Genomic DNA, 23,844 nt, shown 5'->3' on the forward strand with positions numbered 1-23,844 from the left:
ATACAGATTGAATAGCATCGGGGAGAGGCTACAACCCAGTCTTACTCCCTTCCCAACCACTGCTTCTCTTTCATGCCCCTCGACTCTTATAACTGCCATCTGGTTTCTATACAAATTGTAAATAGCCTTTCGCTCCCTGTATTTTACCCCTGCCACCTTTAGAATTTGAAAGAGAGTATTCCAGTCAACATTGTCAAAAGCTTTCTCTAAGTCTACAAATGCTAGGAATGTAGGTTTGCCTTTCCTTAATATTTCTTATAAGATAAGTCGTAAGGTCAGTATTGCCTCACGTGTTCCAGTATTTCTACAGAATCCAAACTGATCTTCCCCGAGGTTGGCTTCTACTAGTTTTTCCATTCGTCTGCAAAGAATTCGTGTTAGTATTTTGCAGCTGTGGCTTATTGTTCGGTAATTTTCACATCTGTCCACACCTGCTTTCTTTGGGATTGGAATTATTATATTCTTCTTGAAGTCTGAGGGTATTTCGCCTGTTTCATACATCTTGCTCACCAGATGGTAGAGTTTTGTCATGACTGGCTCTCCCAAGGCCGTCAGTAGTTCCAATGGAATGTTGTCTACTCCGGGGCCTTGTTTCGACTCAGGTCTTTCAGTGCTCTGTCAAACTCTTCACGCAGTATCGTATTTCCCATTTCATCTTCATCTACATCCTCTTCCATTTCCATAATATTGTCCTCAAGTGCATCGCCCTTGTATAGACCCTCTATATACTCCTTCCACCTTTCTGCTTTCCCTTCTTTGCTTAGAACTGGGTTTCCATCTGAGCTCTTGATGTTCATACAAGTGGTTCTCTTATCTCCAAAGGTCTCTTTAATTTTCCTGTAGGCAGTATCTGTCTTACCCCTCGTGAGATAAGCCTCCACATCCTTACATTTGTCCTCTAGCCATGCCTGCTTAGCCATTTTGCACTTCCTGTCGATCTCATTTTTGAGACGTTTGTATTCCTTTTTGCCTGCTTCACTTACTGCATTTTTATATTTTCTCCTTTCATCAATTAAATTCAATATTTCTTCTGTTACCCAAGGATTTCTACTAGCCCTCTTCTTTTTACCTGCTTGATCCTCTGCTGCCTTCGCTACTTCATCCCTCAAAGCTACCCATTCTTCTTCTACTGTATTTCTTTCCCCCATTCCTGTCAATTGTTCCCTTATGCTCTCCCTGAAACTCTCTACAACCTCTGGTTCTTTCAGTTTATCCAGGTCCCATCTCCTTAAATTCCCACCTTTTTGCAGTTTCTTCAGTTTTAATCTACAGGTCATAACCAATAAATTGTGGTCAGAGTCCACATCTGCCCCTGGAAATGTCTTACAATTTAAAACCTGGTTCCTAAATCTCTGTCTTACCATTATATAATCTATCTGATACCTTTTAGTATCTCCAGGGTTCTTCCATGTATACAACCTTCTATCATGATTCTTAAAGCAAGTGTTGGCTATGATTAAGTTGTGTTCTGTGCAAAATTCTACCAGGCGGCTTCCTCTTTCATTTCTTAGCCCCAATCCATATTCACCTACTACGTTTCCTTCTCTCCCTTTTCCTACACTCGAATTCCAGTCACCCATGACTATTAAATTTTCGTCTCCCTACACTATCTGAATAATTTCTTTTATTTCATCGTACATTTCTTCAATTTCTTCGTCATCTGCAGAGCTAGTTGGCATATAAACTTGTACTACTGTAGTAGGTGTGGGCTTCGTATCTATCTTGGCCACAATAATGCATTCACTATGCTGTTTGTAGTAGCTTACCCACATTCCTATTTTCCTATTCATTATTAAACCTACTCCTGCATTACCCCTATTTGACTTGGTGTTTATAACCCTGTAGTCATCTGACCAGAAGTCTTGTTCCTCCTGCCACCGAAATTCACTAATTACCACTATATATAACTTTAACCTATCCATTTCCCTTTTTAAATTTTCTAACCTACCCGCCCGATTAAGGGATCTGACATTCCACGCTCCGATCCGTAGAACGCCAGTTTTCTTTCTCCTGATAACGACATCCTCTTGAGTAGTCCCCGCCCGGAGATCCGAATGGGGGACTATTTTACCTCCGGAATATTTTACCCAAGAGGACGCCATCATCATTTAATCATACAGTAAAGCTGCATGCCCTCGGGAAAAATTACGGCTGTAGTTTCCCCTTGCTTTCAGCCATTCGCAGTACCAGCACAGCAAGGCCGTTTTGGTTATTGTTACAAGGCCAGATCAGTCAATCATCCAGACTGTTGCCCTTGCAACTACTGAAAAGCCTGCTGCCCCTCTTCAGGAACCACACGTTTGTCTGGCCTCTCAACAGATACCCCTCCGTTGTGGTTGTACCTACGGTACGGCTATCTGTATCGCTGAGGCACACAAGCCTCCCCACCAACGGCAAGGTCCATGGTTCATGGAGGCTACATTAGGCTACATAAAATTTTGCAGGTATCATGCACAAAAGTATAAATATATAATTAGGCACATATTTACAAACCTTCACCCCCACACATTGGATGTTCATTTACTGTATATTGTACAACAAAACGGTAGACTTCACAGAAACTTATAAATGAAACAGCATTTCTGTATTGTTGTATGGACATACATATTATTCTTGCGTTTATTTGCCTTATATTTCGCTTTTTTGCCACTTTTTTCCCGTTCAAATATGTTTATTCTACGCAATTTCTTGCATTATACAATGGTTTCAACAGCTTGGGAGGATTTGTGTGTGCTGCAGGCATGTTAATTTTTCTAGGACTATCATTTTGCTCCGCTTCTTCTCCCTTTGTTTCTTCCTGATCATCTTCTGTGTTGTAGATTTCTATTAAATTTGTTCCTGAAGTAAAAGTAGAGTGAATTGACAGGAAGCCATTGCTTTGAATGTTGTAATCTGCGCTACATGGAACGTTTCGTATTTTAAGTAATTCGCTATTAGATTGTACAGTATTGTCTTGCATTGTATTGCTACTCTTTCTTGCACATTCTCAGTTTCCCCACACCCTTCATGTCACACGATGTGGCGATTAACTATGAAACTGCCAAGCCATCCTGTGGATGTCAAACTCCTTATTTCCAAGCTCTTTAGTGACTTCCAGAACATCACTCTGTAACGTGGTTCCAGACAAAGGTGAGTGTTTTTTGCTTGCACGCTTACAAACCATTCCCACACTATTTCATTAATTTCTTCATTTCCCATGTTCTTCACTTTCATTTGCCAGTTCCATTTGCCCCACCTTATCCTTGTTTCTTAAGGTATCATAAATTTGTGTTTTATCGCATTTTAAATGCACCATCATTTCGTGCACAGAGAGTTTCTTTCTCACACTCCTGGACTACTTTAATCTTTTCATTAAATGTTACTGACACATACTTTTTGTTTGACATCATGTTACCGGTATCACTTAAAGTGGCCCTAGTGAACTGAAATTGACAGAAGATAATGCTCACAGTGCATTTATTTGGAATGCTTGACCTTGCTGGGTAAAACCATTGTTTAATCAAACAACAGCCACCTCTTTCACTGGATTTATTGCAGCAGAGTGTTCATAAGTGTGCAGCAACATACCAGTGTGCTCCAGCATGCTTCAGTAACAATGGAAAACGAGAATAGCTGACGAATGAGTGAACCAACTTGTTCATAGTTGCACAGTGTGGCGCAGTTTGATGCCCACATCCACAACATCACCCTGAGCTGAAAACTCTTTTTCTTGATTTTGCACTGTTCAGCAGCATTGTAATGGCTGAACAATTTTTGTGTTAAAAGTAGTGTCCTTTTAGAATCATGAATAACTAATGTATACTGTAATACAGTGTTGCTGCAGAAGCTGTTTTCTGCATTATACAATGATTTATAGTCAAGTCTTAAAATTTTCATTCCATTTCCTTGTAAGGCACATTCCACTTTATACAAAATATTAGTGTATGAAAGTGTGTTGGATGCATCAGGACTGAAATACTCGTACATTTTGGGCAGATTTCTGAATCATACACGTTCCACTTTGATCAAGTTTTACTGTATAATGAATTATCACAGTGTGCCATGGACTGCTTGTTCTTCACAAGTTTTCAGTATGAGGTTAATTAATGCAAGGGCATGGAGAAAAGTAATGCTTCTGAATTTTTCATATGAAAAATCTTAATGCCTTTTAATAAAAATGAACTTTATTAACTCTACATCTTTATTCTTCATTTCATACTAATTTCTCAACATAGTCACCCTGGTGACAAACACATTCTTCCCAGTGGGAGATCAGTTTGTTGATACTGTCACTGGAGAATGTTTGACTTTTTGACTTTGTTAATGGAGCCACAGCTTGCACTACTTCATCACTACCAAAGTGAAATCCTTGAGAGTGTGTATGAAAATCAGACGGGGCCAAGTCGGGACTATATGGTGCATCAATGACAGCAAACCCAAGGCATTGGATTGTTGCAGATGTTGCAGTGCTCATGTGTGGTCTGGAATTGTCATGCTGAGGGAAAGGTTGCTCCTTACATGGACAAACTCCTAGAATTTGGGCTTTCAGTTTACAACATTCCGTTTCTCATGCACCTACGTAGTAATTTTACACACCAACATGCTACACACTACATTTTGCAGGGGGTTGCAACTTGCATCAGTGAACCAGGAAAGTCGATTGAGTAAAATGGATGACATGTAGTACCTCAACCGATACTGAAAACAGAATAAAAAGTCTGAAGGCATTACTTTCCAACATGACCTCTTACATAATGAGATACTATATACCTGACCATGACGTCACCTCTGTTGTTGCAGTTGGCTCCTGAGAATACCTGATATCAAAGTCCGAACATCTGATGAGAAATATACTTCAAAAGTAAAAGCATACTTTGATAAACTCCTACCAATTATTGCAAAGTGGCAATTCATAAAAGGTGGACCCATCATTGCAGTCCAGGTGAGTAGTGAAGCAAAATGAAAACTGTTTAATGAAGCTGTTTGAAATGATGTTAACAGTACTCTTTGCCATCATTGTCATTTTGTTTTTAAATTTTTTTTTCACCTGGGCTCTTCTGTATCTTATTCATTTGATACTTCTGTAACTTTACCATCTTTATAACTGATATAACTTTGATCTATATTCTAATTTCCTAGCATTATTCTTAACTCTTGGTATCTATATGAACTGCTCAGACTTAGACATATTTTTTCTTCAGTTTTTTGGGAACATTAAGTTGATCATTAAGCTGAAAATTAAGGAAATCATTTTATGCAATGAGAGCTACAACATTCTGAACTGTGAAAAAATATATATCTTGTGTTTCACCATGGTGAAGCCATATCCCATATGTACAACTGATGTGTGTCATGTGCTCCAGCCAAATACTCATCCTTCAGAAGATGGCAGTAAGGCTTCTGTACAAACCCATAAATAGTATGTCATAAAATGAGAGTTTAAGAGTAAAAAATTACTTAGAATGCAATCATAATATATATACAGGCTGTCTCTCCTATGGGTCATCAGGTGGATTTTATCTGGTGTTTTGGCAGATATTTGCACAATTTTGTTTTTGCAGCATGTAGCTAGAATCAGAGCCCAAACAAAACCTGCCCATCATATCTCTCATACAACACCCAGTAGCAATGGAAAGTGCTGGTATATTTCACATTGCAAACAAAATGATTTCCACATCATAATTTTCCTTTTCCATTTGATAAAGTGGTCTCAAATTAATCAAGTGCATTATTTGTTTAATGGGTATGTATTAACAAAAAGAGTAAAACATAAAGAATAATCAGTGGTCCAGCAGTGACTAAACAGTGCTCCTGCATGGAAGTAGCAGTCAGCAAGTGTCATGGCAGTGCTGTCACAGATAAGTACCAGTTATTCTTTGTGTTTTACTCTCCCTGTTAATACACATCAATGAAACAAATACTGCACCAGACTAATTTGAGACCACTCTGTCAAATGAGCACATAAAATGACACTTTAAAAATAATTTTGTTTGTAACTGGAGGCAAATTTACATTCTCTATCAACATTGGGCATTACATAAAATATGTGACAAGCATTATCTGTCTGGGACAACTCCAGCTACATGTCGCAAAAACGAAGTTGCAGATATCTGCTGAAACACCAGAGAAAATCCACCTGAGGACTCTTAGGAGATTTTCTTTTTTTCAGTCAAAACATTATGATCACTGACCACTACAACATTGGCTATCACCTGGTGACACTGTGAGCACATTATGTGGTACCAAAAATATGTAGGCAGAGGAAACACGAAAGGGGGGGGGGGGGTCACGCTAGCAAAGATAGGGGCTGCAAGTGGTGAAATCCATCAAGACAAACAGCTTTGATGAAGGGCAGATAATTACTATGCAGAGACTGTAAACAAATATCTCATAAACAGTTAATCTTGTCAAATGTCCATGTGCTACCATTATGAGCATCTACAAAAAGAGGTAGATGGACAATGAAACTTCCACTAGGTGCTAAACGTCTGGAACATCCATGACTGTTTATAGAATGTGGGGTTCAGAAAGTTGTCTGCTATGTAAAGTAGGATAGATAGTGATCTGTGGCATTTCTGCCAAAAGAGCACACTGCTGGTGCATGCACAAGTATTTTGGAGCACACAGTTCATCACACATTGTTAAACATGGAGCTCTGCAGTAGACCACCCCTACGTGTTCACTGTTGACCCAACAAAGTCATCAGTTTCCATTGCAGTGGACATGGGACTATCAGAATTTGACCATTGATCAATGGAAACATTAGGGTGAATCACATTTTTGCTACACTAGGTTGATGTTTACCTCCACAAATGCCATCATCGAGGTGAACAGCAGCTTGAAACGTGCAAGGCACCATGGACACAGGCTGGAGGGAGCAGTATTATGCTGTGTGAGACATTCTCCTGTGATTGCATTGGACCTGAGGTAGTAATTGAAAACACACTGACAGCTATGAACCACCTGCATTCCTTCATGCTTGATATATTCCTCGACGGGGATGTTATCTTTCAGCAGTATAATTGTCTATGCCTCAGGTCCAGAACCAGGGTACAGTGGGTTGAGGAGCATTATACTTAATGTGTGTTGATGTCTTGGCAACCAAATTCACGTGATGTAAATCCTACGGAACCCATTTGAGTCACTATTGGGCGCCATCACCATGTACGCAAATCAGCAGCCCATTATTATTACATGACATGTGGATAGATATCTAATGCCACATACCTCCACAAAACTACCAACAAACTGTCAGATCCCTAATATGCAGAATCAATGATGTATTTTGTTCCAAAGACAGACAAACAAGCCATTAAGTGGATGGTCATAATGTTTTGGCTCATTAGTGTGTGTGTGCGTGCGTGCGTGCATGTGTGCGTCCATGCGTGCGTGCATGTGTGTGTGTGTGTGTGTGTGTGTGTGTGTGTGTGTGTGTGTGTACAGTGTGAATTACCTGAATCACAGATATTGTGGAAATGAGAAATACTGTTGATGTGCAGTTTTCCCGTAATGGATTGGTACTCAGGGGTTTGTATTTTTAGCCAATACACAAATTGTAATAATACTTAGAAAGTGTACTTTATGTGCAAACATACACCTTTTTAAATGTAACAATGCCTATTGACATCAAAAAACTAAAATTAGGGTAAATTAGAATATCAGTGATGTTTGTTGCAGGATTCTAGTGAGTGTCATTTATGACATATTGTATTTTGCAATATTCCCACACAAACACTTGTACAATACCTGTAATAGCACAAAATGAAGAACAACACAAGTGCATACAATAGTTATGTGGATTATGATCAGTAACAAGATAACTGACCATCACAGGTTGTGTTCAAAATGTACACCAGCAGCCCCGGTATATGCTTCCCGTCTGGTATGGGCCAACTGCAGCACACTAGCATTTCAACAGAGATGTCCAAGCAGGCTGCAGTAATACATTGTTGCATAACATTGGGTGTAGTTGGTGTGTCCTTGTAGACAGTGTCTTTCAGTTTTCCCTACAGAAAAAGTCTACAGGCATCAAATTCTGGAAATGACCTGACCAAGGTATCAGTTCATGAAGACATGCTGTAGTACTTTCTCCATTATGGACTGGACAGCCATCATGTTGGTACCACAGGTTCTTCCTAGTCTGCTGAGGAACATCTTCTAGCATCTGTGGAAGATGGTCTGTTATGAGGCAGTGATACTTGTGCACATTCTTTGTTCCATCTATGAAAATCAGACCTATGAGCTGATGCTTCACTATCCCACACCACATATTTACACTCTATGGATGCTGATGTTCCACCTGACAAAACCATTGAGGTGTGTCGACATACCAATAGTACCTGGTCATGATTGGTAAATGTCGTTTCATCAGTAAACAAGATACATGATACATTTGGAATATACTGTCGTAATGCCCATGTACAGAAATTAACATGATTCTCACAATCATTTCCATGCAGTTCTTGATAGACAGAAATGTGATAGGGATGGAACCTAAGTTGATGGACAATGTGCAGGACACTTGCCTGACTTGTGCCCTTTCCTCATGCGAATGCGGTAACATGCAAAGAACTGCAACAGCAGCAAGAACATTAATTTCCCTCAGTTCTCCCAACACTTGTTTTCTTCTGTTACATTGTCTAGGTGTTACATTACCACTTTCATGTAACAGAGATTCATAAGTAATTGCCATGATGGTTGGCATTTATTGGGATATCTTGCTGCATACACCATACAACAACGAATTGCATTCTTCCTACACTCTCCATACACAATGAGCATGTCAGCTTTTTCTGGGTTGGTAAATCCCATCATCCACTCATGACCTACTGCTTGTACTGTCAGACACTAACTGGCTAGCAAGCTGCATTGCGCTCAAGGAACATACAAGCACACTGTAAGCAAACAGAACATCATACCTAGCAAATGCTCAGATTGAATGGCACAAACTAGTGTCACTGCACAAACTTTTCAAAATATGGCATCTCATAAATGACTTGCACTATAATTTTGCAACAAATACCATAAATACCATTGATATTCTGATTTATCCTACTTTTAATTTGATAATGTCAGTAGGAATTATTCCAATTAAAATGTGTATGTTTGCACAAAAATACATTTTTTAAGTATTGTTACAATCTATGTATTGGCTAATAATGAGTTCCTTGCTAATAAGTGTTTTTAAAGTACCAAGGAATTCTTTTTAAAGTAATAATTTGTATCATGTTGTTGTCTTCAGTCCAAAGGCAGGTCTCGTTCAGCTCTCCTTGTTAGTCTGTCTTCATGTTTGCATAAATACTGCAACTTACATCAATTTCAGTGTGCTTACTGAACTCACGTCTCAGTCTCCCTCTACATTTTTTCCCCTCATACTTCCCTTCATCAGGAAATTGATAATTCCTTGATGCCTCGTAATATGTCCTCTTCACTTTTAGTCACATTGCACCATAAAATTTATTTTCTCCCTCGATGCAGTTTGGTACATCCACATTAAATATTCAGTTTACCCATCTAATATAAATGAATGGATGTAGACACACTAACTGAAAAAGACCTAATTCTCCTGGTCTTTATTTTCATTTACAAGGTCTGTTCAAAAAATGCCAGAACTTTGTGCACAAAATTTTTTGACGCTTACCTTTTACTTATTGTACATTATCTCCTTTGAAATACTCTCATCCACAATTGACACACTGCTCCCAAAGCCATTTTCACTTCTGTAAGTAATCTTGGTACACCTCTTCCTAGATCACGCAAAGCACCATCTGTGAATTTTCTTTTACCTCATCTGTTGTTGAAAATCTTCATTTGGAACTAAAGAAAAGTTGGTAGATGACAGGTATGGAGAGTACAGAGGATGAAGCAGTAAAGTTATTTGTTTTTTGCACAACAGTCATGCACCAACAGGGATGAATGTGTGGATGTGTTATTGTGATTCAAGAGCCATGAATTGTCTCGCCACATTTCAGGCTGTTCCCTTCTCACATTTTCTTGCAGGTATTGCAACATATCCTGATAATACCAGTGATTAACAGTTTGTTCCTGTGTCATGAACTCACGATGAGCTAATCCTTCAACATAAAAGAAAAGTGTCAACATGTCTCTGACATTTGACCTGATCTGATGATCTTTTTGGTTTTGGAGAACCTTTCCCCACCCATTGCGAAGATTGAACCTTGGTCACAACATCATAACCATAGACCCATGTCTCATCACCAGTTATGATTATCTTAAGGAATATGTTGTTCTAATTTGCCTGATCCAAAAGCTCTTCACAGATTGTGAGGAGAAGGCCTTTCTGGTCTCAACTCTAGAGCAGTTACTTGGTGACAACATGATGTATTCCAAGATGCAGAGTCAGGATTTCATGACATGATCCAATTGAAATGTTACATTCTTCTGCAATCTCTTGGACAGTCAGTCAGTCTTTGTTGACTTGTTGACATTTCTGACATGAGCCTCATCAGTAGACATTGAAGGGCATCCGTCTTTGACTTCCATCTGGCCATTTTTAAACCACATGAACAATTTGTAACACCAAGTACAGCTTAAGCACTCATCACCATGGGGTTCCTGGATGATATGGTAGGTCTCTGTGAAGGTTTTCTTGAGTTTCACGCAAAATTTAATGCAGAAACATTACTCCTCTAACTCTGCCATCTCAGAATTTGCAAACTTTGTGACACAACATTCTACTCAATACAGCACTGAACAATCACTAACAGACATACAATAGTGAAACCCCCAGTAGTTACACATGAAACACAGGCATATGCAGGGATGCACACCACATTTCACTCCAGCGCACCATTGGTATGAAATTATGAATGTTCCTGAATTTTTGACGAGACATTGTATTTTCTGAGAACATTCAAGATCACTTGAGAAGATCATAAAAATGAACATGTAAAAAAACCATAAAAATGTTAATTTTCATATTCAACAATACTTCTAGATGCCCAAACATGCTCTTAAGTATTCTTATTTCCACTTTGATATTCAGTGATACACTAACTTGAGATAAAGTACTCTGTCATTCTTCATTTCCTTATAGAGCATCAAGAACACACTTCTCATGTTCCTCTAATAAATTTTTTGGCATTGCAGAATTGACACACTTGTTCAGTTTTGCCAATGACAATGTGTTTGAGTTTGTTGTAATTTTTAGTGGGATCATAACAGAATGCTTCACATGCCAAACTGTAATCTCTACTTCTTCTGCTTTACACTTTTCATATACCAATGTTTTGTTCTTCACAAACTTCTCTTAATTCTATAATGTTGAGGTTGCTGTTATTTTTATTCCAAACTCTACTTAGTTCATCACTTAGTCTCATTTCTTCAGCAGTTTATCTGTGTCTGCATGCTGAATGTCTCCCATGATCCTCTTCTCTAATGTCATCCCTCTGTCTATTCATTCTGTTCTGTTGTGGATTTAAAAGTGCTTCTCCCCTTTCATCTGTTTCGTTTCTTCTAGTTTCTTTCTGTCTACTTCTTTCCAATTCACCACTGCCAAAAATCTCCTCCTCTTTTATGTTTTGGAATCCTGTAAAATGTTACTATTATTTAACACACAACAATTGAATTAGTTCACTGTTTGCTACCTTAAGCAATACTCTCAAATTTATTTAACTTTTTATAACATTCACATTTCTTGATCTGCTCTAACTGATTTCAAAAAGTATACTGATGCATATGTCTCATCATCACATATCTATACCATTCTGAGCTTGAAAGTATTCAAATCACAACAGGATAACAGAACATTCAAGAAAGTTTCTGGAAAATTCTAGAGTCTTATGGAAAGTTCTATAAAGTTATGGAAAATTCTTGAACTCTCAGGAAAATCCTGTAACATTGTGAAATATTCTCCAATGTTCTAGAAGGAGCATTTGGCCAGCCTCAGCTGCTTTGGCATTTGATTCCCAGCTGCTTCATTGACTTCAATTAGATGTCCATTAATACAATGCATGCCCTCTTTTGACACCCACTTCTTCAAATCCAACCCCTGCATTTCCACATAGAAACCTGCTTCATGGATGAGGATTGGAGAGCTACCATAGCATAATTCCTCATGGGACTGTGGGGATGCATAGCAGAACTATGGCAGCATGTATGGTCAAACCACATATCATGTATTCTAACAGATGATATGACTTTGTTTTTTTCTTTTAGCTGGAAAATGAATATGGAGGAACAGGTGCCAATGATAAAGAATATCTAGAATTTTTACGTGACCTGTACATCAGTCATGGGATTGATGGATTATTCTTCACATCTGATACGCCAGGTCGTAGTGGTGACCGTGGTGCCTTGGATGGAGGTAACTATAATATTATTTTCCTCAGTCACAGTGATAAAAATGAAATATTTGTAACTTCTCCTCTGTCATATGTGGTATGTTAATATTTAAATCCACATGAATATGGATGAACATGTATTTGTGGTAGCACATTATTTGCTGCCTACAGTACAGTGGTACAATGTTCTAGAAGGAGCATTTGGCCAGCCTCAGCTGCTTTGGCATTTGATTCCCAGCTGCTTCATTGACTTCAATTAGATGTTCTAACTCACTTGAAAAGTCTGAAAAGGCCTCAATCTGAATATAGTGGAGGCCAGGGAAGTAAAGTGGAGAGAAGACAAGGATTTCTGTTCAGACAAGTGTAGGTTAATATCAACAGCAACAGAAAATGGTATAATGAGAGTATTATTCATTATGAATAGAATAGAAGCTTTGGGAGTGTGGTGTTGCAAAGAATGCTGATGACTAGATGGGTAGATCACAAAACTAATGGGGAGGTACTGAATAGAATTGGGGAGAAAAGAAATTTGTGGCACAACCTGACTAGAAGGGATCAGTAGTTGGTAGGTTACTTTCTGAGACATCAAGGAATCACCAATTTAGCAGTGGAGGGAAATGTGGGGGAGGGGGGGGGGGGCAGGTGTAAAAATCATAGAGGGAGACCAAGAGATGAATACAGTAAGCAGATTCAGAAGGATGTAGGTTACAGTAGTTATTCAGAGATGAAGAATAGCACAGGGTTGAGAGGCATGGATAACTGTATCAAACTAGTCTTCAGACTGAAGACCACAACATGAACAACATTTGTTATGAATAGGAAGGTAGGGCAGAGAGTGAATTGATGTGAACAGATCAATGATAGGTTTGTCCTCATCAGAATCAACAACAAATCAACAGTAACAACAATAGTTCAAGTATACATGCCAATAAAAGAGAAGAATATGAAGAGACAGAGTAAGTATAAGATGGTACTGAACAGTTAATTCAGTATCTAAAGGAAGATGAAAATCTAAGTTATGGGGGAATGGAAAGCAGTTGTAGGGGAAGGAGAAAAAGGAGTAGTTATAGGAGAATATCACCTTTGTAGAGGGAATGAGAGAGAAGAAATACTAATTCAGTTTTGCAATAAATTTCAGTTACAATAACAAATACTCCATTCAAGAATTACAAGAGGAGGAGATATATTTGGAAAACGCTAGGGGTATGGATATATTGCAATATGATTACGTCATGGTCAGGCATAGATTCTAAAATCATATATTGGATTGTAAAGCATACCCAGGAGCAGATGTAAACTCACTCATAATTTAATAATGATGAAGAGTAAGCTGAAGTTTAAGAGACTAATCAGGAAGAATCAGTGCACAAAGAAGTTGGATACTGAAGTACTAAGGATTGAAGAGACATGCTTGAAGTTCTCTGAAGCTATAGATACTGTGATAACAAATAGCTCAGTAGCCAATTCAGTTGAAGTGAAGTGGAAATGTCTAAAAAGGGCAATCACAGGCGTTGGAAAGAAAAACTTAAATACAAGGAAAGTAGCTGTGAAGAAACCTTGAATGACAGAAGAAATACTTTAATTGACTGACAAGAGGAGGAAGTACAAAAATGTTCAGGGAGACTGAGGAATATAGAAATACAAGTCACTTAGGAATGAAATAAACAGTGAGTTCAGGGAAGCTAAGATGAAATGGCTGTATGAAAAATATGAAGAAATCAGAAAATAAATGGTTGTTGGAAGGAGTGAATGAGCATTTAGACAACTCAAAACAACCTTCAGTGGAATTAAAAGCAAAAGTGGTTGTGTTAAGAGTAGAATGGGAATTCCCCTGTTAATTGCAGAGGGGGGAGGGGATGTGTGGAAATAGTACATTTAATCCCTCTGTGATGGGAAGGATCTTTCTGATGACATAGTAGAAACAATAATTAACAGGGAAATGATAGGGGATCTGATATTAGAATCAGAATTTAAAAGAGCTATGGACATATTAAGATTAAATAAGGCAGAAGGGATAGATAACATTCCACCAGAATTTCTAAAATCATTGCGTGATCATGTTGGTGTGTAGACGGTATGAGACTGGCAATATACCATCAGACTTTTGGAAAAATATCATCCACACAATTCCAAAGATTGCAAGAGCCAACAAGTCCTCATGCATCAAAGTTGCTGACAAGAATAATGTACAGAAGAATGGAAAAGAAACTTTAGATCTGTTATATGTTGATCAGCTTGGCCTTAGGAAAGGTAAAGGTACTAGAGAGACAGGTCTGACATTGCACATGGTAATGGAAGCAAGACTGAAGAAAAATCAAAATACATCCATGAGATCTGTTGACTGGTAAAAGGCATATGATAATAAAATGGTGCAAGATGTTCAAAATTCTGAGAAACATAGAGGTAAGTTATAGGGAAAGATGGGTAACACAATACATACAAGAATGAAGAGGGAACAATAAGACTGGAAGACCAAAAATGAAGTGCTCAGATTAAGAATAGTTTAACACAGGGACACAGTTTTTCGCCCCTTCTGTTCAGTCTATACAGCAAAGAAGCAATGAAAGAAATAAAAGAAAAGTTGGAGAGTAGGTTTAAAATTTGAAGTGAAAGTTTATCAATGACAAGATTTGTTGATGACATTGCTATCCTCAATGAAAGTGAAGAAGAATTACAGGGTCTGTTGTAGTGGTTGTGGCTGCTTTATCTCTTCATTTGTTGTCCTAAGTGTCGACGTACTGAGTTGCTACACTTGCTGAAAAATGAGTTGTGGATTCCGACACTGACTACTGTAAATAATGTAGCCAACAGGTGCACAGTTGCATTTCCCAGTAACTTAATTTCATTGTTCACAACCCCCTAATAATATGGCCAGTGCTCTATTGCATAACTTTCGATAAGCCTCATTAATAGCTTGCAGGCAAACCTCCACATACTGCTACAACGGTTTTCTGTTGAACATCTATGAGCAGTAAAATCTAACCACAAAGTTCACAGTTCTTGAAGAACAGAAAGGTATGTATTGAGCAGACACTGTCATTGTTTTTACACATGGCCTACTTGTTTAACACTTATTCTATGGTTAAGTTGAAGCATTGTTGTTGTTCTAATGCACACAGGTTTCATGTCTGAAACTCAGCCATGAACTGACTGTATCATGACCAAACATTGGGCCCTTATATATCCTCACAATAATAGGGGCCGAAACTACACATTGTTCAGAGTTAAATTTACAGAAATTACAATTAAAACTTGACTCATTAAAGTAACTGAATATATCAAAAAATTGTGTGTTTTTAACAGTTACTTCTACTACAAGGGTTAAGCTGAATTATTTGTTTAAATGATGAAATTAACATATATAGTTTCATAAACAATACTTTTGACAAAACTGTTACCTACTTTGGAATTTATTAAGTGCTGACTTTGCTAACATGTTTTCGAATATAGCCAAATAAGTCCTTTAAGAATACTGTTAGTTTTTCCTCCAAATGTTTATAATTAGTACAGAATTTATATTTGTTTATATGTCAGCAATAGAATTTAAGTTATGAAACAATTACTGATTTCACCCTATAACAAAAGATATGAACTAGGAATAGCCAAAATAAATTAGAAAACCAATTACATGCATAAAACTATTCACAAAATTAGATCTGGTGTTATATTCTTTAAAACTGAGGGCCAAACTTTCTCTGTTATGAAAATGCAGATTATACTCATGTATGTTAATGGTACTTAATTCAAAATTGAATAAAAGAGTTTTAAGGGGGCAGATGAAATGGGGAAGTAAAAACATACCATCTTGCTTCATCACACTGTTGAATAGAATGAATAGTCTAATGAGTACAGAATAAGGATTGAGCGTAAATTGAAGAAAGACAAAAATAATAATGGCATCTGAAGTGAGAACAGCAAGAAACTTAACCCCAGAAATGGGGGACATGAAGTAAATGAGGTTAAGGAATTCTGCTATCTAGGCAGCAAAATAACTCATGATGAATGGAGCAAGGAGGACATACAAAGCAGACTAGCACTGGCAAAAAAGGCACACCAGCTAAGGGAAGTCTGCTAGTATCAAAAGTAGGCCTTAATCTGAGGAACAAATTTCTGAGAATGTATATTTGGAGAACAGCATTGCATTGTAGCAAAGTAAGGACTGTGGGAAAATCATAACAGAAGAGAACTGAACCATTTGAGATGTGGTGCTACAGAAGACTGCTGAAAAGTAGGTGGACTGATAAGGTAGACAGAGACTGGAATACATCCAGCAGATAATTGAGGACAGAGACTGCAGAAAAGGTTGAAAGAGGAGAGGAATTCATAGTGGGTGACATCAAACTAGTTAGGGGACCAATGACTCAAAAAGAAAAAAGAGTAATTTTGATGTGTTGCATATACTCTTGCAAACAAGCAATGGAAGAAGTAAAAGTAACTATTCACTGTCTGGTAGAGCTATCAAATGGTCGACACTTAACATGTTGACTGTGTTGCATGCTGGGTGATGAGGATGTTTCACCACCAGGCCATAGCACTAGGTGTGAGGATCTGCTGTGGCCATCTTTGACAACACAGCATAAATTATAAGAATATACTATGCCTGCCTTGTGGCAATGAGAGTGTTAAACAAGAATGAACTCATGGCTAAGCTGAGCTGCAGCACAGAGGAGAAATACTAATTGAGTTCTGCAATACATTTCACTTAGTGATAATGAATACTCTGTTCAACAATCACAAGAGGAGGAGACATTCTTGGAAAAGGCTGAGGCTATGTGAAGATTCCAATATGATTACATCATGGTCAGGCCGAGATTTTAAAATTAGATATTAGATTGTAAGGCATATCCAGGAGCAGATGTAGACTGAAGTTTAAGAGACGAGTCAGGAAGTGTACAAAGAAGTGGAGTATGAAATTACTAAGGAATGAAGAGACATGCTTGAAGTTCACTGAGGCTGTGTGTGTGTGTGTGTGTGTGTGTGTGTGTGTGTGTGTGTGTGTGTGTGTGTGTGTGTGTGTGTGTGTAGCCCTTTTCTCTGAGGAAGGACATTACCTGAAAGCTTAGCTACAAGTTCAGTCTTGGTTTTGAGCCTGTCAGTGACTCAGTGTCTCAGCTGGCAGTTGTTCTGTGGCCTGGACTGTTAGCTGACAAAAGCAAAAAACTAATTTTTTTGGACATAATAATGGGTGGCATTCAGTCAGCATCTGTGCCCAATGTAAAAACAAAAAACCACCACCTCTACAATCTGTTTTGTATGTGACTATGTGACCTGGCACCCACTAATTTCCCAACAAGAATATCAAGTTGATTATGAATGATGGTAATTTCTCCAAATTGAAGTATTAGATGAATGCCAATTCTTGGCTCTTCAGGAAACTAGATTCACTGATGAAAATGTCATAGAATTAGAGGGATATAGAATTCTCAAAGGAAATAAAGGCAGGAATCTGATGGTAACAGGCATTCCACATCTAGGAATAAGGTTTATCATGAACAGAACAATAGTAATTTTTATTCCCAATGTGAAAGGCTCTCAGTTCTTACTCTGCAATGTACAAATGAGGCTTACTCTTTAATAAATTGTCATGCTTCAATAAATGTGGGCAATAAAAGGAATCAGATAAAGCTGAAAGCCTCTGGGAGTCACAGGGATACAAACTATCAAAGGTTTCATTGAAGAATGTTAAAATTTTGTAAGGGAGGGTGAAAAAGAAAGAAAGTTCAGGAAAACTGTTGGAGACTATCTGGGAAAAAAAATTAATAATAATAATAATAATAATAATAATAATAATAATAATATGGGGAAAGATTAATAGAACTGTGCAGAGGTGTCAACCTCAATATAATGGCCACAAATTTTAAGGAACCCAGAACACTCAGAGAGCACCTAATACAAACCTAGGAGAATATTACCTTGACCATGTAGCTATATCTTTTAACAATAAAAAGAAATCATGAAATAAAAGTTAGAAAGGGTGTGAACATTGAAACAGATCACTATGTAGCTACAATAAAAATTAAATTTATTCCCCAAACAAGGATTTCCAGACAAGGACACAGCATTCATAAAATATATACAGAAACTTTGAAAGTGAAGAAACAAGCCTTTCAGGAGGGGCTAAATGTAGACTTGGAAGACTGAGGGGAAATTAAAATAAAATTAGTGAAAACAGCCCTGAATGAAGCACCACTCAAAAGTCACAGATGGTGGAATGACAGTCTGAAAAAGCATAACTGTGTATAAAAGTGGCAGAAATGGTACTCCGTAAAAGAAATGATGTCTTTATCAGCTTTAAACAACAAAGGTCTCAGACATGAAAAGTGATAAGAGCAGTCAAAAGGAAGTTAGAAAGAAACCAGCTATAATTAATTGAAGAAGACTTTCAAAAGAACAGTACTACAAACTTCCATAAAACTTACCAGCAAGGTCTCCAAACATACCAACCACCTACCTTGTGCTCCAAGAATGAAGATAGAAAATTAGCCCTAAGCAACAAACAAAACTGTGAACCATTAGCAAGCTAATTCAAAAAGTTGTTAAATTGTGAGGAACCAAGGGAAAACTTTTCAGAACAAAATCCAAGATATACTCACACAAACTCAGAACCACCCAGTATGGATGAAATCCAGAATATCATTAAAGATATGAAGAATGACAAGGCCCAAGGGGAAGATTCAGTTGCTGCTGATATGTGGAAAGTTCAGGTGTGGGAACAGACAAGCAGCTACATGGAGTCTTTCAAAAAGTCTGGGAAACAGAAACTAAAATAGGAGTTTGCAAACAAAATTAATTCACTCAGTCCACAAAAGAGGAGGTAAAATTGACCCCAACAACTATAGAGGGATATCACTTCTTCCAGTGACTTATAAAATTCTTTCAAAAGCATTACAAAAGGGGGTAGAACAGCAGTAAGGAGAGTACCAAGCAGGATTTAAAAAAGGATAATCCTGTGTGCAAAAAATATTAAATCTGAAATTCATAATAAGGTACAGAAGAATGAGACCTAAAATCTTTTATATAACATAAAACTTTGAACATAGCTGCTAAGGTTCAGTGACCGTGTCAGAATTATATTAGAACAAATAAGCCCTCGGTCACAAATATTAAGTCAAAATTGACCTGGTTTCGACGCTACTATGAGTGTCAATCTCAGAATTAGACTAACTGTACTAAAACATTAGGTATATAGTACATTAATAAAATTAAAGTTAGTACTGACTCGAAAAAATGCACTACTTACAAGTCACATATTAAAAAAGATCTCAGCCGGAAAGGTGACGTCATGAACACTTGTCAGATGGTGAGCCGCTAAGGGCTGCTTGTACTGTGGACAAGGGTTGCAACAAGACTTGTCAGTACAAACTTTAATTTTATTAATGTACTATATACGTTATGTTTTAGTACAGTTAGTCTAATTCTGAAGACGACGCTCGTAGTAGCGTCGAAACCAGGTCAATTTTGACATAATATTTGTGACCGAGGGCTTATTTGTTACAATATTTTATATAACATTTGTAGACTTCAAAAAAGCATATGATTCGACTGACAGGAAACATTATTCATCACCTTAAAAGAGTTTGGAGCTGACAACGTATCAGTGGCAACCATGAAAAATAGACTAACAAATACAAAATGCAAAATCAAATTGTTAGACAAACCTCCAAGGCTTTTGAGATCAAAACTGGCTTAAGGCAGGGAGATGGACTGTCACCATTGCTGATCAATTGTGTGTCAAAAAATGTAGTCAGGGGAAGGAGGAAAAGAACAGAAGAAGAAGGAATTAGAAGAATCACAGTTGGGGCAAAAGGGGATAATCAGAATTTTGATTATCTGGCTTTTGCAGATGATCTTGCCATCTTTGCTGAATCTGTAGCAGATGCAACAATGCAGATAAATCTCCTACAAAACACAGCTTCAAAAGCAGGCCCACATATATCTTTTTAAAAAACAGAGTACATGACAGATGTGAAGGAGGCACCGAAATATATGTAAAATGGTTATGATAGAATAAAAAAGGCTACAAAATTTAAACATGTAGGTGAAGTAATACAACCAAGTGCTTTACACAAAGAAGCTAACCTAGCAAGGTGTAATCTTACCCTCCCACACATCACCATTGAAATTCTCATTCCGTGCACAAATTTTGAAAGCTTCAAGAGCTGTAACATATACAAAAGAATAACTTTTTATTTATCTTCATTGTCTCATTGTTATTGATGATGGCTCAAAGTCTTGTCTAGGGGTACATTCTTGCAGCTGAAATTTTTATTTTGTAGGTTCTTGATGAATAAATAACTGATGAAGATTTCCTGCATTGTGTTTGAATTTTATCCTTTGTCATCTCTTTCAATGTCACACCATTTTTACATTTTACACATTAAAAAAACAACCAATAATTACATTGTTGGTGACAAACTTAGAAAACCTCTACTTCCATCAGAGGCATGCCCACCACTACTTACATTCTGCCTGTCTCACATTATTCCAAAGAGTTTACAAAGCAAAATAGTTTAAAAACTTTCTTTACCAAAAATAATCTTCACCAAATTATATCATTATTTTATAAATAAATCCAGAAATAAATTTAATAATTTGAGTTAGATTGTAGAATTAATAGTATGAATTTTAAGTACACCACTAATTTCATAATTTCAAATATTTTTGAAACAAGAGTAATTTTAACTCTTAGTACATATCAGTTGTAACACATTAATTTCTTTTTTATACATTTTAGCCTGAAATATAATACATCATATACAAAATCATATGAATTCTTTTAATGAAACAGCAGAGATAATTTTAACCTATGCAAGAATTGATAATATATGTGGTACCAGTTATCTCAATATAAAAAAGGTAATGTTAGAGGAGGGCAACTCATTATAAAGGCCAAGGAAAATGGAGATGATTTTTCAGCTAGCAAAAAACCTGTGTAACAAGAAATCTATTTCCATAATTGCAAAAATTTGGCACTACAGTACCGTCATTAAACCAGAATGCCTTTTGTTAAGTATAATCAGGTGAAACAAGAAAGAAGGAAAGGATAATAATCAGGAAAATTTTGGGACCAAAATATGAGAATGGGAAATGGAAATTAAGAAGTAATAAAGAAATTTAAGAAAATAAAAAATTGCAAGTTTTTTCATGTGGTCCTAAGTAGGCGAAACAATTTAAAAAAATTGTTTGTTATTGCCCTTTCCACTACAGATTAGATTAGATTAGATTAACATTTGTTCCATAGATCATGAATACGACACTTCGTAATGATGTGGAACATGTCAGGTTAATAAAAGATGTCTGTACATGATATTACATTACACAAAATCTTGCATGACACTAATGTTTAAGTTTTTTCCCCTTAATTTATATCTAAAAATTCAGCCAATGAGTAGAAGGAGTTGTCATCTAGAAATTCTTTTAATTTATTTTTAAATGTTAGTTGGCTATCTGTCAGGTTTTTGATGCTGTTTGGTAGGTGACAAAAGACTTTTGTGGCAGCATAATCTACCCCTTTCTATGCCAAAGTTAGATATAACCCTGCATAGTGAAGATAATCCTTTTCCTGGTGTTACAGCTGTGCACACTGCTATTACTTTTGAACTGGGTTGGATTATTAACAAGAAATTTCATAAGTGAATATATATACTGTGAGGTTACTGTGAGGATCCGTAGATCCTTAAATAGATGTCTGCAGGATGACCATGGGTGGGCTCCAGCAATTATTCTGATTACACGTTTTTGAGCAATGAATACTTTTCTACTCAACAATGAATTACCCCAGAATATGATGCCATACGAAAGCAGTGAATGAAAGTAGGAATAGTAAGCTAATTTACTGAGATTCTTATCACCAAAATTTGCAATAACCTTAATAGCATATGTAGCTGAACTCAGACGTTTCAGCAGACCATCAATGTGTTGCTTCCAGTTTAACCTCTCATCAATGGACACACCTAAAAATTTTGAAAATTATACCTTAGCTACAAACTTCTGTTCAAAGTCTATATTTATTACTGGAGTTGTGCCATTTACTGTATGGAACTGTATATACTGTGTTTTATTAGAATTTAAAGAGAGTCCGTTTGCTGAGAACCACTTAATAATTTTGTGAAAAACATCATTTACAATTACATCACTTAGTTCTTGGTTTTTGGATGTTATTACTATACTTGTATCATCAGTAAAAAGAACTAACTTTGCATCTTCATCAATGTGGAATGGTAAGTCATTAATGTATATCAAGAACAGTAAAGGACCTAAGACCGAACCCTCTGGGACCCCGCACTTGATAGCCCCCCAGTTTGAGGAATGAGCTGTTGTTTTAACATTACATGAACCACTTATTTCAACTTTCTGCATTCTTCCAGTTAAGTATGAATTAAACCATTTGTGCACTGCCCCACTCAAACTATAATGATTTAGCTTATCTAAAAGAATTCCATAATTTATGCAATCAAAGGCCTTTGAGAGATCACAAAAAATACCAATGGGTGATGTCCAGTTATTCAGAGCATTTAATATTTGATCAATGAAAGCGTATATAGAATTTTCTGTTGAAAAGCCTTTCTGAACACCAAACTGACATTTTGTTAGTACTTTATTTTTACAAATATGGGAGGCTACTCTTGAATACATTACTTTTGAGTTTGGTGATAAGAATCTCAGTAAATTAGCTTACTATTCCTACTTTCATTCACTGCTTTCGTATGGCATCATATTCTGGGGTAATTCATTGTAGAGTAGAAAAGTATTCATTGCTCAAAAACGTGTAATCAGAATAATTGCTGGAGCCCACCCATGGTCATCCTGCAGACATCTATTTAAGGATCTACGGATCCTCACAGTAATTAGTAGCCTTGCCTCTTCTAGTGAAGATCTAGATCCTATTTTCTCCACAACATTTAAACAATGATTATTGAAAATATTTTCAATTTCTGATTGTTTGTTAGTGCACTCGTCATTCAGTTTTATGGCACTAAAGTCTTCCTGTGCTCTTGGCTGCCCTGTTTCCCTTTCAATAATATTCCAAATTGCTTTAATTTTATTATCAGAGTTACTGATCTCAGACATGAGGCACATGCTTCTGGACTTTTTAATAACTTTTCTTAGTACCGCACAATAGTTTTTATAATATTGAACTATTTTGGGGTCTGTACAATAGGTTTTCATCAGTGAATAGCTTTGTAAATGGATAAAACTCACTGTACAAGTACTTACAGAACTTTTCTGACAAGACACTTAATTTTTAACAGCCTTATTCTTCCAACACTGGCAGATTTATCACTGAAGTGAAACATTCTGAAAATCTGTCGTAACACCTACTGAAACATTATTTTGCTGGAAACTGCATTGATTAAAAGAATTTCTCTGGACAAATGCTCCATTGCAACTTTTTTACAGGTCTTCTGCTATAAATGTCATGATCATTGCCTAGTTAAAATTTCTATAATGGAGTTAAATCATCAAATACATACATAAATGAATGAAACTCATCTCCTCATGCCAAGTTATCAAGAATTACATAATCTCTTTCAAATTTTTCTTACTGTGATGAACTAACAGC

General features: G+C 36.9%; 1 protein-coding gene across 2 annotated transcripts in view; it reads left to right on the plus strand.

The window, feature by feature from the left end:
• Positions 1-23,844, plus strand: part of LOC126092166 (beta-galactosidase-1-like protein 2) — a 161,897-nt gene that overhangs the window by 63,708 nt on the left and 74,345 nt on the right. For both annotated transcript variants that reach the window (XM_049907640.1, XM_049907641.1), the window contains 2 exons: positions 4,780-4,921; positions 12,157-12,304. In XM_049907640.1, coding sequence (XP_049763597.1) covers positions 4,780-4,921; positions 12,157-12,304 — 290 coding nt within the window. The remainder of the gene's footprint in view (positions 1-4,779; positions 4,922-12,156; positions 12,305-23,844) is intronic.

This window comes from Schistocerca cancellata, chromosome 7 (assembly GCF_023864275.1).
Source record: "Schistocerca cancellata isolate TAMUIC-IGC-003103 chromosome 7, iqSchCanc2.1, whole genome shotgun sequence".
In the NCBI taxonomy this organism is placed as follows: Eukaryota; Metazoa; Arthropoda; class Insecta; order Orthoptera; family Acrididae; genus Schistocerca; species Schistocerca cancellata.